This window comes from Argentina anserina, chromosome 3 (assembly GCF_933775445.1).
Source record: "Argentina anserina chromosome 3, drPotAnse1.1, whole genome shotgun sequence".
Classification (NCBI taxonomy): domain Eukaryota; kingdom Viridiplantae; phylum Streptophyta; class Magnoliopsida; order Rosales; family Rosaceae; genus Argentina; species Argentina anserina.
In genome coordinates this window covers 30,920,576-30,938,808 of record NC_065874.1, presented here as the reverse complement: position 1 = coordinate 30,938,808, position 18,233 = coordinate 30,920,576, and the positions used below count along the sequence as shown (strand labels likewise).

Genomic DNA, 18,233 nt, shown 5'->3' with positions numbered 1-18,233 from the left:
CTATTTCGGCGGAGAGCTAGCTTTGATGTGGAACACAGATTTGTAAAGTGGACAACAATCTAAAAGACGCATCCCGCAACTTACCATGCTTACGGCATTGTGTTCACTTACGACATAATTAATAGTGAATTAGTGATGGCCTAGAGAAATCTATATGCAACATCATGTAGGATTCAAGTTATGCATGCTTGAATGCAGAAGGGCTCCTTCCGGCGGTGTGGTTCAGGTCGAACAGAGATCCGATCATTTTCACATTTTTGTGCCAAAGTTTGAGCATTCTCAACGGTGCGATATACCGAATCAACGAAATTTTGATGTCAGTATTTGCAGAAGTCTCAAGAGAAGTGTGAATTTGGTACGTTCACTTCAGATAAATCAGTCCTAGACTCAGTTAAGACTTGATCAAGTCGTTCCATTAAGTTGGACACTTGGAAGCCGGAAGACATAACAAGGAACACACCTGCTAAAAAGGACTTGCCGTCTTTTAAGGGAATGTTTAGAAATCTAGAAGTTCCATTCTTCCCTTCTTTCATTTTTGATCTGTTATGACATCAGCAACAATACGATTCATATAGCCGTTGTCAGCATTGTGACTTTATCCAACAGAGGAGGGCGAAAAGGTCAACCCGCTTTGTTTGTAACATTCTATGTAATATGTATTCTCATTCAATAGGAGATAAATTATAACAAGAGAATCAAGTTAATCAACATATCAATCTCCCGTCAATGGGTGATTTAGAAAGAATGCCTCTACAGTCAATAATTTAGCATTAATCTGCCTACACCAATTGCAGTTTCTTGCCTAAACTTCTTGTCAGCCTGTGTGTTAGATATCTGACTGATGCTAAAATTCCCTGGCAGATGAATGGTGCCGGAAAATCACATGTAGCTCCCCAATTGGACAACCATCACACTAATATCATCGCGGGAGCCTCGTGATGCAGACAAATCTACCAGCTTTTTACATGCCAATAGAGGTTGTTTTCGATCAATGCCTAAGCATGAAGGTCGAACAATATCCACAGCTTCTTGGTGGCTAACCTGAATTCAAAGAAGAAGAAAAAGATAACTAAGTTTGTTAGCACTAGTTGATCCAAATGGTATACGAACAACACAGTTTCAGATGCAATTAAAAATAGAAGGGGAAGTCTTATACCTTATCCCATAATCCATCTGAAGCCAAGATTATGAACTCATGCTCTGGTCCGAGTCGAAGGACTTGACTCTCTGGCTCTGCTGTTACATACTTTTTAAGGTGCGCATCTCCAATTCCTCTAGATACAGCTAGGCATCCCTGGATTCTCCATGTACCATGGCACATATCAACATAGCCACCCTACACAGATACATACACCAATACCATTAATCTCCGTTCAAATATGGCTTCACAATCATGATCCATAATATGTAGAATTTAAAGAGTAATAAAGCTTACTACTTACCAAGTTCTCAATTCTGGTCTTTTCATCTTCTCTTGCCGGTCGATGGTCAGATGTCAGTGCCTCCGCAGCACCTCCTCTGCTCATTACAGCGCGGCAATCACCAGCATTGGACACAACAAGGGTTCCGTTCCTGATCAAAGCTGTCACACAGCATGATCCACCGGCTACATCCTCTTTAAGAAATTCAGAATCTGTCTTCATGTAACCAAACTTGACAGATTCCTTAAATTTATCATCATCATTTCTCCTCACAACTTCATCTAAAATGTTCTTTCCCAAGTTCTGAGCTGCGAATTCCGCAGCTTTTGCCCCTCCATGCCCATCAAATACACCAAAAAACGCCTGCAAACATGAAGCTACAGAACATCAAATTCCAATTCTCCACCTTCTCATTTTAGCTACTACTATAAGCAAAGCCTAAAACACAAACACAATTTGTATTCTATAATAATTTCACTATCTGATATGTTTCTAAAGTTCCAAATTTTCATTTTCGCAAATTACACACAGTAAATTTCTATAATCCAACTACTAAAAAACTTAATTACTGATGCAAATTAATCCGCAGTAATGAAAAAAGGAGAGGAATTTTTACCTGTTTGGGATCACCTTGAAGATTAAGAGACGCTGAGTATCGATCCTCCAAAGCCTCTCTCCTACCTTTCTTACAATACACAGAGTAGTACCCTTCTCTATCTTCCTCCACCATCTCTCTCCACACCGCCGCACACGGCGTCGCCGGAGCAGCTCCAAATCCAGTCGACGCAATCGGAATGCAAAGCTTCGCCGGGCGCTTCCTCTTCAATTGCGTCAGCGGAGACGACGATCCCGAAACTGCGGCCGACAGAGTGCTCAGAGACTTAGGAATCCGTAGCCGGAACGGCGAAGACGGCGACGGCGGAGCTGAGTTCGGCGAGGACGAAGATTGCTGTGGCGGTTGCTGTTTCAGGTGAGCTAGGTTAAGGGCTTCGGGGGTGGAGGTGATCATGGAGGTCTTGTTGCAGAATAGAGACGGCGGCGGTGAAAATACCGGCGAGTTCGAGACTGCGACGGAGCACGACATGTCGTGAAGTGTTTCCGAGTTTTGTGCTTGTTGTTCTTCTTCGGTGTGTTAAATTTGGATGAAGAGAAACGAGAGATTTGGTCATATATATAGGTGGTGTAAAGTGGGGTCAGGCTTTCCCGTGTTTGTAGGACCCACCGGCTAATTTTTGATGTAATATTTGACCAGTGACTCGGGGCACTACTTCGAGAAAGTCATATCTACCCTTGAGTTGTTATTAGGTATTTTGGATATCGAGAAAAATTCAGAGCAGTTCAATATTTTTTCTGTTTTTTCCTAAATTAACATTACAATTTTCTTTAATCTTATTTAAATAGAGGGTGAATGTATATTGTCATACTTTTCTTGATTTTTTGTTCTTTTGATAAGATAGAATTTGATTTAATTTGTTAAACCTGAAAACAAATTTAGCTCAATCACTTGGAATGAGATTTTCCAATCTGGAAAACTGGAATAAGATTCTAGAGGTTATCCAATTAGTTTCTTTGAATTATATCTGTGTGAAAAAATAGTTGATTTTCTTCAAAATTTATTACATTACTATTTCTTTTAGTTTCAAGTTGACGTACAATGCTTATAATTATTATTTATTAAAAATAATGAATTAATGATAAACTGATAGTCTTATCTCATCATGTTTAATATGAACCAAGACCTTTTATGATTAAAACTCAACATATGTGAGGTGACTAAGTTGAGACAATATCGATACAATTGGTTCACGGGTCACGCTGTTTAACATCTAATAGCAGGTTCCTCTCCAGTCGTGCCTCCAATCTGTCGTGGTCTCAGTTTAGTGTCACTTTGTCATGGGCCCGAGTTGGGTTCTATTATCATGTCATCGAAGGGCTTCTGATTGGATTGTCACCAAGTATTGTTGGTTACTTGCCCTTGGCTAATTTCGTCCTAGTATGTGAGATGTTAATCTAACACGTGCAAAGCTCAAAATTAGGTTGCACGTGAGGGGGCGTGTTGGAGAGAAGAGATCAAACATCTAAGAAGTGACAAATAAAATAGAGTTTATAAGTGGGTGGATATTATCCAATTGTACCGAAATCTTTTGTGATTAAAACCCAACACTTATGAGGTGGTTAAGTTGAGAATATCGATACAATTGGTCAACGAGCCACACTTGTTGCTGTTTAAAATGATATCCCACTCAGTTCATGATGTCATGAGATTTAATCTATACTATATGTCTATATTAATTTTCTCAAAAAAGATATTACTACATTAAGTTGAAGTACTAGCTAATAAAATTGAACTACTAATGTAAGTTCAACAAAAGGAATAGATCAAGCAATTTCCCATTCAATTCAAAACTGCTATAATTTTCCATCGTTCTATCTAGAAATTGTCTAAAATGAATAATTAATTGTACAAGGAAAAAATCAAACATTTTAGTTTGAAACAGCAAAGCCAGTAGAGTGCTTAGTGAAGAAGGGCAAAACGGTCTAATCGAATAGGGCGGTGATCAGTAGGAAATCCAAATGGCTGTGACGGTTGTGTGAAAGGGTTTAACAGCGTGACAGTGATTGGATGGGAAGAGTGAGATTAAGGGGCGGGGGGAGTCAAACACGTTAGTCAGATATTTCAATACACTGTTTTGACTCCCCTTGGTAATAATTAAGGTTTCAGTTAGGTTATCATTAGATGCCCGTGGGACCCCGCTCTCTGATTAGTTCGACCGAGGAGAGCTTCTGGGAAGTTACCGTTGGGATCACCAGAGCACCGATATTCCATCCAACCGCGTCTGCCTTGCTGGCGCTGTCGTTTTCGTTTCTGTGAGAACTGATGACCGTTGGGCACCAACGTTCCCCTCACTTGTGTAGTTGTTCTATCGTCTTAACTCTTTTGAGAATATATGAGATTTATTAGACTTTTTTAATGAAATTTTATTGACTAGACTTGATTCGACTCCACACTCGTAGAAGGAGACTATTTGTTTATAGAACGTTGATTATGCACTTGCCTCTTGGGGTAGATTTACCCTGTTCTGAAAGAGACGAGCCTCACTCGATTCGGAGTATTAAGAATCAGTCAAGATACAATAGCTCATTAAGTCGGAGCAGCAGCTACTGCCAAGAATTGGTTGCTAATTCACAGGTCCAGATAGGTTGAGTCGGGTTGTTCAGTTTGTTGCATAGTTGAAGGAATCCGGCAAACCCAACCATGGATCTATCATCTTCACGTAATAACTTATCTACACCAACGCTTCTATTTTGCAGTCACCACCCACCACTCATGGAACAATGGGCCAAGAGAACCCACAGCATCGGGTTTCCTATAGAAACTAGGACAAGGAAAATGGTGGTGGTCTTCACTGTTTTTTGTTTTTTTTTTTGTTTTTGTTTTTATCTGAATGAAACTTCCATTAAAGCAAGAAGGCAAAGAGAACAAAAAGAGACAAATAACAGAAGAAAACCTAACAACTACAGCCACCTACTGAGAAATTTCTAAGAGCAAGACTAAACAGAAGGTGGTCTTAGAAGACTATAGTTTCATAAAACATAAATGAGAGAGGTAGGGGGCTTTGATGCACATTCCAAAGAGCGCAACCTCTGCCGTCGCATCAGCTAGGCCATTTTAGCTTTTCTATACTACCAATTCCATTTGACAGAGACAAAAGAGGTATCAACAATGCAATGAGGCGCTGGACTGAAGACAGAGCAAGAATGACTTCTTGATTGTCACTCTCCACAATGTCATGGGAAAGAGATTTGAGTTTAGCCAGCTGCAACTCCTGCAAGTCTGCCACCTTCTACAGAGTGCTTCAACATCAGATTCAATAGCAGAATTATGACTTCCATGAAGGCAAGCACCAGCAGTTAAATAACCATTGCTGTCACAAATCATAATGCCAATCCCACTGTTTTTCGTGGCACAGTAATAACTAACAAGTGCCTTCGACATTGAATTTTGCGGAAGAGGGAGGTGGATGACACCAATTTATGTTGCGATATAGCTGTGCGAGCAGAATCACTTGCTTGATCCTAGGCCATCAGCGTAACTCCTACTTATTTTCCCAATCGTAATAGGATCTGGTTCACATTTTGCAACACAATTTCACACCAATAAGTTTGCAAACCCCATAGGTGGAAACAAATAAGGGTCAACAAGCTGAAAAAAATAAATCATCTTGATCAAGAGCTTCATCATGTGTCCATTTTCTTCATTATAAGCAATCAATGTTCCAAGGTGGAGATCTATTGGCAATCAGGGACGTATCAGAGAGTACCACCATACCAAATTTTAGCAGTCCAAGGACAAAGAGGGAGGTAATAAGTGCTAGACTGGTTTAATATGCTCACCATAAATTTGGCAGTTGGGTCTGGGACCAATAATCCGTTCTAAACTTATTCCCAAGAAGTTGGGAAGGCCTCAATCAAGGATCTCCAGAGAAGTTTGAGACCTTGGGGAATGAACCTGCATTCCAATTTCCCAAACAAGCTTTCAAACTCTATTGTCTACATGATGGGAGGTGGAAGGCTTTGTACCAACCTTGTTATCTCATTATCGGCTTTTGCAGCATAGCAGCCGCTCTCAAGTCATAACAGAAAAATCCCATCTATTGAACAAGGCCAAAAGTTAAACGATCTTCATCAGATTTTCCAGTGCTCGGGATTGCCCTTAGAACACGACACCATGGCGAATAGGGATTGCTGATCAGCCTCAACACTGCTTGACAAGCAAGCCCTTAATGAAAAATTGAAGCTCGTTTAAACCAATTCTACCATGGCTTACGTTTACAAAGAAAATCTAAGCCATCAGCAAAGCCATACCAAAAGTATGCAAACTATGCAAGAGCTTTTCGTTCTGACAAGCTTAGTGAGGTTCTCTAACATTAAAAAAAAAGGATTTTGAATGAACAACTTCAGAGATGTTAGAGAACGTCACTAACTAGCATGAAAAGAAACAGATCTCCCTGCATGTCCCAATCCTCTGGCGCCCTTCACTATACCAGTATTTGGAAACTTAAAGCTACCGATCAGATTAAGCATGTTTTAAGGAACTCTGATTTCGATGTGCACATTCAATGAGAAGTTCGTTGCTGTAAACTTGCAATCAAATCATTTCGATTACCACAGGCCAATTCAATTATTCCACTGTAGAAGTCGATTCTAACGTAAGGTAATCATTTCTCTCAACGCAGTTTCAACAAAAAAGGCCATACAAGTAAAGTGAAAAACGAGGATAACACCATAACAACTTGCACAATGACTTGTCACTCTCGTTTTCGTATACGTGTTCCATATGAATCAATTTCTCTCTTTTATTTACTGTGGAGCTTAAGAAAGTTTATTTACTCGGTTAAATACGACTTGAGGATCAATTTCTATTTGGGAACGTCTTGATAGGGTTCCTTACTTCCTTATGCTAATTGGCTATATAATAATTCTTCTTTTCAACTAAGAAAACTAATTTTCTGGTTGCAGGTTCAGATCATGGACCTATTTGCTTAAGCGTCGATATTTACAGCAGAACTGCTGAGCTTGGTTTCAATTTAGATAAAAGAGGGTACTTATACCAACATTAAATAAAATGCCAAGTTTGATGGAATGTGAAGTGTGAAAATTAAGTAGTGTTTTTTGATTACACAAACATCTAAACAACATATGAACTCTAGCATCAAATACTCTTCTAAAAGAAAGTATATTAACAAATTTCATAATTTTGATCTGCTGAGCAAGCAAGTTTACTCATCAGTTGAATGTGCTGAGCTACTTTTGACATGGGGAGCAAAGAGCGAAGTCAGATTGTCTAAGGTGATTTCAAACTCAATATTTGATCTTTACCATCTGCTCCCACACGTCGAAAACAACATCAGCACATCGATGAAGCAAAATTGACGCTCTGGATAGCAACTTCAACAAAAATCACGTCCTCAGAAATCCGATGACTAAATGTCGAATGAAGACTTCAAACTCAAAAACCTTAATTCTTTGAAGGAGTGATCGAGATCTAACATGACACCAATGAATCGATTATAAACAGAAAGCAATGTAATTCTCCGACGTCCAAATACCACACTTATATATGGAATTAGATAGCGAGGAGAACATCATTCTCGGCTTCACTTGAGAAAAAACACACACAAAACAGACTTAAGTGCATGTTTGAATACGAATCTGAAGCCCTCAAACCCCAAAACCCCCAAAAGTTGAAAAAGCAACGAGATTTGAAATTTAGCTGCCCCCAATACGTACCCAAATCTCCCGCAGTAACAATTTGGAGGAGATTAAATAGCACGCAGGGCCGCACGACCAATTTCGCTTCAAGGGAACGAGTCATTTGGGAATTGAACGATCCACAATGACCAGATAGAGAAGCCTAATCACACTGACACCATTCAAATCAAACAAAGATTTCAAGAAGAAAAGCAATACAGAAAATAGGAGGGAGGCGGCTGGAGGAAGACAGAGTAATGAGAATGGGAGAAGCGGCCTGTGTATATATACTATATAATGAAGTGAGTACCCTAAGCATCGGATTTAGTCATGTGGTCAAGTTACAATACTGTCCTCCTCTTGCTCCTCTTGCTATGCTAATTGCCAAGTTTATCCTGTTCTATGTGGAGTGGGCGTATGGGCCTCGATCAGCCCATTTTATTTTCGGGCTAAATGAATGGGGCTAAATGATGTAACGTATGATCTAAAGTTCTAAACTCCGTAAGTATTGACTAATCTCCACTAATTACATCGGCAGATTTTGAATGTAACCCAAAATTCACACAATTTATCCCAAAACTGATCTCATCATTCTCATGCATGATTTCCATTGAATTCCGAGATCCAAGTCCAGCTTTGATAATTTCAAAGTATATGCCGCCGGCCGCCCTCATCTCTCTCTCGTCTCTTGTATCGATTGGTACCACAGAATTAACAAATGAACCTTAGGATAAAATTCTCTCAGTGAATGCATATATACACAACAAAGCTTACGAAAATTTAATAAAATAAAGCAAATCCAATTGACTGTAAACACTAGAGGAAGATGGTTGGATCATACCCAAATCAGAATTACCCTCGGGAGAGGTAGAAGACAAAGCCCACCAACTCATTAATGAAATAGAAAATTGGATTTTATACGGGACCTTTGCCTAGGGGTGGGCATAAAAAACAGAAATCCAGATCCCGTCCCGAAATTCGTAGGGACGGGACGGAGGTCTAAAAACGTTCGTCCCGTCCCGATCCCGTCTCATTTCATAATAGTGGGATGAGACGTGAGACGAATAATTTCTATCTCACTTCGTCCGGTCCCGTCCCACCTTTAATAAAAACTTAAAAATTCTTATATATTTGTATCAAAATGAAACTAATTTATGTTCTTAATAACTCCAAAATTATATCAACTCAAATAATAATACTAAATTATAATATTTTGAACATAATATGTATTTTTTTTGTTGTTAAAATTTCATTATTAAATGTTACTTTGTTAATGAAAAAAGTAAAAATATAGGTTTTTATTTAACTTCATAGGAATGTGGGATTTGTCCCGTCCCGTCCCGATCCTGTCCCGTCTCAACAGAGATTAATCCCGAGTGTGATGCATTTTTAAAAATCTTCGTCCCGTCCCGATCCCGTCCCGATTCAAAAAAGTGGGACGGGACGTGGGATGAGCCCCGTCCCGTTTCATCCCGTGCCCACCCCTACCTTTGCCTAGTGAGATTCACCCTGTAGATAAAAAAGGAGAAAGTAAAAAATAAAGGAAAGGCGCAAACTGAACACGACCTTTTTACCGCTAAAAAGTATGCCCAATATAGGTATCAACAGCATATCAGAGACTCATACAACTCAGTTAATCCAATTTCCTATTACAATTGGGAGACATTTCCTAACACTCAAATGTTGATTACATATTAACATCAAGATATGAACAATTAACAGATCCATAGGACTTGTTCCTTTCTAGCTAATTAGCAGCACAGTTTGCTTTCTATGCACTAGGCCAGTTTCAGTTTAGAACCATTCCACTCGTCAGACTACAAGATCAAGACTAATGTTCAACCTATCACAGATTAACACTAGCATTCCGAGACTGGAGAAGAAACGAAAACTGAACTAGGGCACGAACAAAACAACTTCGCAGTTTTCTGATCCTTTGGGGAAATTTAATAACCGTGTGCTAATGTCCTCCATCGGTTCTTGTTGCATTAACTGAACACTGCGCCAATTGATATTCACCTTCTTTAAGACCATTGCACATTTCAGCAAAACCTTAATTGCACGACGCTCATCCCCCAGTCCACAGAATTTCAGGACATCAATCACTTCAAGACTACTCAAGAAACATGGAGGCAGTGGCTCCAACATCCCATCATCTTTTGCATCATCTGAGTGCAGAACAATCCCCTAAAGCATAAAAAAATAAAATAAAATAAAACAACATTTTTATAAATATATGGAAACACAGTTCAAGGGTAAAAACTTAAGAGATAATGAAAGATACCTCACAGAAGGCAAGATACTTAAGAGAAGGACATTTTTGAAGAAAGGTCAATAGTCCTTTGCAACCAAGATCTACTACATGTCCAAGTATCAGGGCTGTTAGATTATTGAAGGAGCGCATGTGATCAAGAAGCTCCGAAGTTTTAGACTGAATCATCTGAGAACAGGGTCAAGCCAATCAGCAAGATGAGTTAGACTAGCCATTCGCGACAGAGACCATAAATACAACTCATGCAATTTGGAAACTAAAATTGATAAATTAGTGAATCATAATCACGGAAAGTGATGAAGACATACCTCAAAGGATGTATGAGAGATGGTTAGGTGCTTCATACTAGAGAGCCCATCAAGAAGATTACATAATCGGGTACTAGGTTGTCTGACCCTCTTGGTTGGCCTAGGAAATATCTCAACTTCATGTGCTGATGAGTCATCAAACAAATATTCATCTAGGAACTTACCCATGTAAGAAAAATATGCAAGTGTAACTCCAACTACCTTAATGCAACAACCATTTGAACCTTTCACATATGTCAAATTCCCTTCATTTATGGTAAACCTCAAAAGCTTGGGAACACTTATAGTCACTAGGTTTATATTTGCCCAATTGCAACTATATAGAAATATATCCTCAAGAACCGGGCAACCAGAAAAAAGCTTCTGTGCTGACTTGTCGTCAGAAAACACCACAGATGAAAGAGCCAACCTCCGCAGACTCGTGAAACAAATGGTAGAAGGAACTCTGAAAATACAGCGCAAATTCAGCTGGAGTACTTTCAGTTTCGTAGACGTAAACAAAGAACGTGGCAAAGAAATTGGTCCAATGAAACTGGGCAGCACCAAAGAAAGAACTTCAACATTGCGCTGTACTACAGCATAGATCCATGTATTAACACGTATTGCATCTCCCACCACTTCACACGAAAGGGTGAACTCTTTAATATCAGCAGGGCCACGAAGCATAAGCGCTCTTTCCACAGCATTCATGAAGAGATCTCTCTTCTCAAATTTCCATTCAATAAATGTGAGATTAGGAACTAATGTCCACATGGATTCCCAACTTTTTGACAGAATGGTTGTCCTGATAGCATCTTTAGTTGGAAGCAAGGAGAAAATTTTTAGAATAACCTCAACTGGTAAATCGCTTAAGCTCTTGCTGCCTCTTTTCATCTCTCCTCCACCTAACTTGTGCTTTTTATATTGTACTATTTGAGAACTTGTAAAAGCCAATATTATGCACCGAAGGACCTACAAGATTAACAAACCAAATACAGTAATACACTAACAATTAACAAGTGCACTACGATTGCATATTTCACAATGAACATGAAACTACAGCCCTCCTTTTGGAATCTCATTTTCATCATGCGAGTACATTCAATAAAATCTCATGTATATACATGGATGCATTGCATCTCCAGGTTGGGAGGATTCTACATTTCAACTAGAAGAGGGACAGGTACATGTCTGTGGTGTCGACTACTAGAATAGGTTAATAAACAGGTTGATAGAGATGGCTTTTAATTCTCAAGCTAATTCATTAATAGGTACAGGGAAGTAAGTAATTCTGTAATCAAAAACAAAAAGAGAGATAAACAAGTAGAGATAAAGAAAGAGAGATGAGTGTGTGATTGATAAAGATTGATTTCAATTAAGTTCATATAATTCCCAGATTTTTAAAGATTTCAATGTGTTGTTCAACAGATTCATACAGTTTGCCATTATTCTATGATGGTAATTTCTCACGCTTCAGTTTCTTGGAGATTCAATCATCTGGGATACTTATTTTGCCCAAGAACTCAAGAATGAAACTTTCAGTGAAAGCCAACACAGAACAATACAATGAAGAAGAGAAAAATTCAATGGAATAAAGCAAACCCAGTTGACTAAAATCAATGCGAAGTCTTTACAGGAAGAGAGAACTTACCCAGAAAAAGCGAATGATGAAGAAGATGATCTTTGGAGAAGACGAAAGGTTTGGAAACCCAGAAAGAACTGAAAAACCCACCACAGAAATCAAAGGGTTTTAACTTTTAAAGAGGTTTCTTTGGGTAATTAAATGGAATTTACCGAGTTCGGGAAAGTGAAAACTATTTTTTTTTTGCCCGCTGATTGTTAACGGGCCTCTCACTGGGTTAGTTCATATTTGGGCCGACTAAAAATGGTATCCGAAACCATGACTAGCTAAAAAGTAAAAACACTGGTCTTGCATAGTTGCATCGCACCTGAAATGCACCTATATGTTGGTTTTGGAGAACTCAATCTCTTGGATTTTTTTTTTGGTGATCAACGCATGAAATTCTGTCTATGTTTTTGTGTTTTTTCATGATTCAATGGAAAATATTCTTTCGAAGTGTTGATTCTCACGATAGAACAATACAACATATAGCACGAGGAGTTAAGATGGTTTTCTTTCAAGAGATGAGGGAGTTCCGAGTTTTACGGAGCATTCTAATAAGGCGAAAACTAGGTTTCACCTAAGTTTCTTGGCGGCAGCTAGCGGTTTTATGCCTGCTCAATTGGTGGCATCGGGGTTCAGACCAAGGTGAATAATTAGAAGAGAGAATTTTTGAAATGAAGAAAGGTGGCCAAGTTTCTTTATAGTAAGAAAAATTACATAGAGGGAGAGCAATAAAGCACTCAGGAAGGAATGACAAGCCAAAGAGCTGTGGTCATAACCATAATCTTTGTTCAGATAATTCAATCAGGAGTATAGATCAAGCAGGAGTAGTAAAATCTGCTGAACATATAAGCCACATAAGAAAATGGTGTAGAAATAGGCAGTACAAGCACAGTTGCTCCGACTCAAAGTCAACATTTTTAAAAGTAGTACAAGCTGTGGTTGCATTAAATCATCGTTTCACAAATTGAACCTTCCAGGTTTACGCTTTCTAAGGTATCACCACAGATGCCTGAAATTATAATAGAAAAACAGTTATAGCTACAGTTCAAGTGCAACCATGAAAGGTCCATAACCAACTGAAAAGACTTAAAATGCATCAAACTACATGTTCGTGCTTTCTTCAACTGATTAATTGTACAGAAAACTGGCCAAACACAGCAAGAGAATTATCCAAATCTAAAAGGATCTCTTTTATCCAGCCTTACATGCAACCAACAACCTATAGTTAATGCTCTAGACAAAAGCTTGAAATACTCTACTGACTTAAAGGCACCACTGATATTTAGGCCATTCCTTTCAGTTAGTAAGTGACACATTTTCTATGAAGTGAAGGCTGTAAGAATCATTCATATTGTGCGATGGACTGATGGGAAGTGGTATAACCCCTCTTCAGTATTTTCAGGTGTTGAGAACTTAATAAAGCTGGATCAAGTGGCTGAACTTCAGTTTATAAAGGTGGTACAACAACATCTAAACATCAAAACTAGTCAAGAACCGAAAGTCCCCCACAACCAACAAAATTTTACAAAGGAAAAGAGATGGAACAATAATTGTAAGTTGTAATATGCCTACACTGCATCGAAACTAAATATCATCATATATCATTAGTCAGCGGTACAATCAAATCCAAGTCATAAGTACTGCAGAAGTATACATCACTATGTTCAGGTATAATTAAATGACTACGATACCACCTTGTAATATACAAAAGACAAAAAGGTATGAATGGTACCTTTTACAAAATTCTGTTAAATACCGCGAGCTATTGTAAAATATGAACCACATCAGCACCAGGACCAATGTATCTGTCAAGATTAAGGAAATCACATATGCAAATACTAATATACTATAACAACAGCCCAGATGAAATTAAGAACTCGTCTTTAAATCAAATTAAGAATGTAATTATCTATCTGCTTTCATAACTACAAAAGACCTAGTAAAGCAAATGGGAGGAAAAGAAATGTATAAATAGGATACTGAAGAGATAACGCTCCCACCAATCCAACATATAGAGCCCAAACGTGACGTTGTAAAGATAGATCTTACGTTGGACACAATTCATAGCTCCAGGACCTACAAATAGAAACTAAAATCATTGGTACAACTACCATTTCCCAGAATAATCCATACACCAATGAGCATACACCCATGAACACAAAACAAATTATAAATTTCCAACAGTCAACCCCAAAAATCAAAGAAAGTGGAAACTGGGAATAACAAGATTGCAGCCAAGAGCTTAGCTGTTATATTACTAAGCTTACACAATTATATCATCTATTTTTAATGATAAGTTGGTTCCCCTGGATTTGTTCTAAGCTCAAATAAAATGAAACTTCTTTTGTGTGATTACGAATTTGACAATTCTGCTGATGCCAAGGTTTTTTTGGCTTTGTTGTAATCTGAAAAAACATGCATTGCTGAAAATGAGGAAAAATCAAAGCACACCCAAATTCATATTGCCACCTCAAACCACAATACAGTACACCCCTGGATCTGTTCATTACAGTACAGTTCTCTTTTCATCTTTCAAAAATTCATGCTTTACTTATTTTTCTGAGATTAATGTGCCAAGAGGTTCATGCTTTGTACAATAGTTGTGAAACAGGACTACAATTTGATTCAACAGATCTAAAGCAGAGTCAACATGACGAAAATGAATCCAATTCAAATCTAAAGAAAATTAGAAACATACTCATGGTGTAGTGCTTGATTTCCTTAATAGCTGATTCAATGATTAAACCAATCTCTCTATTACAGAAAGAGATAGAGTTCTGAGCTCACGGGCACCAATTCGAAGAAGTGAAGAAAAATATGGAGGGAGGGATGAAATAGAGAAGAAAAAGGAGAAGAGAGACCAAGTGGAGGCGGGTGATGGACTCCCGGAAAAGCCCAAACTTTAATGAGCAAAGCCCAACGAAGTCTTAATGGGCTTTGTTGAAAAATTCTCGCGCTGTCATTCTAAAGCTTAACAAACTGTCCCTTCACACACACAAAAGGCTTAACAAACTGTACAGAGGTGTTTGTGCAACTCACATTTCATTAAGGCAGTTAAGCAGGAAGTAAATGAAAACTCGGCTGTTTCATTCAGTTTCATGATCTGGTAGTGGTGGAGAGCTATTGTTAAATTTCAGTCGTCTATGATATAAACCACCAAAGTTGGTGTTAACACCACCCCTTGAATGTGATGAACTCCGACTTAATCTCCTCATATTTCGGTCGCCGAACCGGTGGTCGGAACCCTAGCGAGCCCAACTGGTGGGCAACCAGGTTTGGTAGCCTCACTGCACGCACGAGTATCACCATTAATGCCACTCACGGTGGCTCGCCTAAATGACAAACGCTATGAGCTAGCGCACATTCCCACATTGATGGGAGAGTCAGACACATTTCCCAATGCACCTATAAATAGGCTGCCAACACCACTTAAAAGAGGTAACGTATTCCTAAGTCATTAATTCTTGAACTTATTATGTACCGAACTCTAACTTAAGCTACAGAGGGTCAAAGACTGGCACACGGTTGACCATTTGACTTTGACTTGTGTTGTGTGCAGGTCTCACTGAGCTGACACATCGGAATACAAATCTACGAGGTTAGGTCCCTCAGATTTAACTCCCATAACATTTTGGCGCTAGAAAGAGGGTCCTCGTCAGCGAGACTCTTCCAGATACACAATGGTGACTCTGAACGAACACGAGCATCCACAATTGCCCCGCCGGTCCCCTCCCCGAAAGTGGACACTGCGCTTTTTCTAAGACTGTTCCCCGATCCACATTTCAGGGCCGGGGAGCCATTCCCTAATTCACAAACCACGGTCGGTGGGTCGTCCCAAGTTCACTTCACAGACCCCTAGGCCGTGTTGGAGTTGGCTCTCCAAGACTACAAGAAGCCGCATGTCGAGATGGAGTTGGAACGACAGGCCACGTGTGCCACCTTAGCACGTTCGGCTGTGCTCGAGAAAGAGTAACAGCTCCTCCAAACCGCTTTTCAAGGCCGCATAAATGAGGATACGGCCCTGGAAACAACACGACATCGGTTCCATACCCTAGATACGCGGGCGTTGTTCGCGACAGAAATGCCAGTGGCCTCACAACGTCTAGGATCAACACACAAAATGGTGCAGATCACACAATCTTTGATCAATGCTTTATTGGATGGGTCACCCCGGCACCACAGTATGTAGGCCTGGGTGTGGAGAACTATGAGATGGATCAGGACGACCGAGGGGTCCCGGTGGGCCCACCCACGCAAGATCTCCAGACTCAGCTCGTGCTACGCATGAATGATATTTTGGAGCGGCTGACCACCAAGGTCAATGGGATTGAGACCAAAGGCAAGCCTCGCCCGTTGCATGGAGGACATGGGGGCCGGGTCAGCCCGTTCACTCAGCTGGTGCAAGCAGAGCGATGCTCGTCGGGGGGATAAACCGCTCAAGGTCACTAATTACAATGGGCACTCTGACCCGTACACCCATTTGAAAAACTTCTAATTAGCCTTGGCTAGCACGTAGTATACAGACGCCTAGTCATGTCATGCCTTCTAAGAAACGTTACACTGATGAGGCACTGGGTTGGTTCCTTAGTCTCCTCTCAAACTTAGTGGATAGCTTCGGTGAGCTTACGGGCAAATTCCTTAATTGTTTCATCTTGTAGGCCGATTCCCACCATGACACCAGCTCCATATTCCAGATAAAGCAAAGGAACGTCAAGAAACTCTAGAACTTTGTATCTCGATGGCAGACCACCACAACGTGGTGCCATGATCTGGATTACGTTTTTGCTGTGCCGGCGTTCCGGCAAGCTTTTAGGTTGAGAGATTTTCTCCACAAGATCAATGAGAATCTTCCCAAAAAAATAGAAGAGTTAATAGAGACAGCGACGCAGTGGGCGGAGGCCGAGTACTGCACTCATGGGAACCCTAATGGAGCAGGCTCATCCACGTAGCCCAATGCCCAGGACGGTCGCCGGTCTGCGTGGGACAAGTTAGACCTACCCCAGGGGTCTAACAAGAAAGATGCCCGAGATGGGAGTAGAGGCGACAGACGCCGAGACCGCCAGGGAAGACGAAGTCAGACCGACCCGTACCCCGCTCAGGTTCGCAATCCCCCAGCGGGGTATAGACAACAGGGGGCCCCAAGAACAAGGTCTTCACGAGCCGTGCCATGTCATACGTCGACATATACGAGCGTCACAAAAATCTTCTGTCATCGAGGAACTAGTCCATGCTGGAAAGTTAGACCGATACAAGACCATGACAACGAATGTCAACGCCATAAAAATCCATAGGGAAATACCAACCCTGCGCGGCGGAGCGATACGACCGCCACCCCATAAGTCGGTAAAAAGACAACAGACCTTGTTGCTTTTCGAGCTCAGCCTGGGTGTTAAAGCCATACCGGCCACTGGGACACAATTCAATTGTCTAGCGGGGAGACAACCATCTGGGCCTCCCAGACTGACCGATTGCTGATAACTACACATGTAGACCACTATTCGTGCATAAGGGTATTGGTGGACACTGGAGAAAAAGTTAGCGTAATGTTTGCCAAATGTTTTCGCCAGCTAAAATGAGATCGGGCAAAGCTTTACAGTAACCATGACCCATTGGTTAGTTTCTCCGGAGAGGTTGTGCAGCCCCTTGACTCTGATCGTATGACCTTATCGCTTGGTTTGGGGTCGAAATAGGCCACGATCACCACCCGGTTTCTAATTGTAGACTGCCCATCCTCCTATAACATTATCTTGGGCCAAGATGTGCTTTGGGGAATCCAATGCATAATCGCCGGACACATGCCTATGCTGAATGTGCCAACCCGGGTGGGATTTTAACAATCATAAGAGATGAGGTCGATACACTCAAGAACCATCTCGATCTCATCTCAGCCGAACAGGGACCGCTTGAGATGTTATCAGTAGCTCCAGCGGAGGCCATCGATGATATGGGGGACGAGATCACAGTGGAGCGAGAGCCCTTTAAGGTACAGAAGAAGAAGGTCGCTAAGCACCCCCCGAAGGCACATCCGACAACAATCGAAGATACAGAGTGGATAAGTTTATCATATGCACATCCGGACCGAAGGATTCAGATAGGGATGAGTTTATGACTAAATCTCTGGAACTAGCTGGTGACATACCTCCGGGAACATCAATATGTCTTTGCCTGATCATATGCGAACATGCCCGAAATCTCTACTAACTCATTTCCCAAGAGCTGAACATCTTAGAAGGGTCAAGGCTAGTGCGCCAGAAGCGCCGAGCCTTCGATCAAGAACAGTATCAGGCAATTCAGGCTGAGGTCAAGCGACTCCAGGACATCGAATTCATCTGAGAGGTTAACTACAGAAGGTGTGTTTCTAACGTGGTAATGGT

The 18,233-nt window shown here is 40.6% G+C and overlaps 3 protein-coding genes and 1 non-coding gene across 4 annotated transcripts; all 4 read right to left on the bottom strand.

Annotated features, from left to right (window-relative positions):
* Positions 1-643: 643 nt before the first annotated feature.
* Positions 644-2,549, bottom strand: LOC126786438 (probable protein phosphatase 2C 25). The gene is made up of 4 exons (XM_050512269.1): positions 2,038-2,549; positions 1,443-1,784; positions 1,157-1,336; positions 644-1,041 (listed from the first exon to the last, which is right to left on the bottom strand). Exons 1-4 carry the CDS (start codon positions 2,503-2,505, stop codon positions 880-882), a joined length of 1,152 nt encoding a protein of 383 aa, XP_050368226.1. The 5' UTR covers positions 2,506-2,549; the 3' UTR covers positions 644-879.
* A 4,955-nt stretch (positions 2,550-7,504) lies between these two features.
* On the bottom strand, positions 7,505-7,644 carry LOC126789666 (small nucleolar RNA snoR136). The gene has a single exon (XR_007671582.1). It is a non-coding gene; the product is annotated as a small nucleolar RNA snoR136 (small nucleolar RNA).
* A 1,666-nt stretch (positions 7,645-9,310) lies between these two features.
* On the bottom strand, positions 9,311-12,168 carry LOC126787475 (F-box/LRR-repeat protein At3g26922-like). The gene is made up of 5 exons (XM_050513354.1): positions 12,156-12,168; positions 11,884-11,951; positions 10,254-11,204; positions 9,958-10,113; positions 9,311-9,860 (listed from the first exon to the last, which is right to left on the bottom strand). Exons 1-5 carry the CDS (start codon positions 12,166-12,168, stop codon positions 9,570-9,572), a joined length of 1,479 nt encoding a protein of 492 aa, XP_050369311.1. The 3' UTR covers positions 9,311-9,569.
* Positions 12,169-12,544: 376 nt separating this feature from the next.
* Positions 12,545-14,702, bottom strand: LOC126786444 (uncharacterized). The gene is made up of 4 exons (XM_050512276.1): positions 14,558-14,702; positions 13,840-13,935; positions 13,592-13,664; positions 12,545-12,868 (listed from the first exon to the last, which is right to left on the bottom strand). Exons 1-4 carry the CDS (start codon positions 14,559-14,561, stop codon positions 12,856-12,858), a joined length of 186 nt encoding a protein of 61 aa, XP_050368233.1. The 5' UTR covers positions 14,562-14,702; the 3' UTR covers positions 12,545-12,855.
* Positions 14,703-18,233: the final 3,531 nt, after the last annotated feature.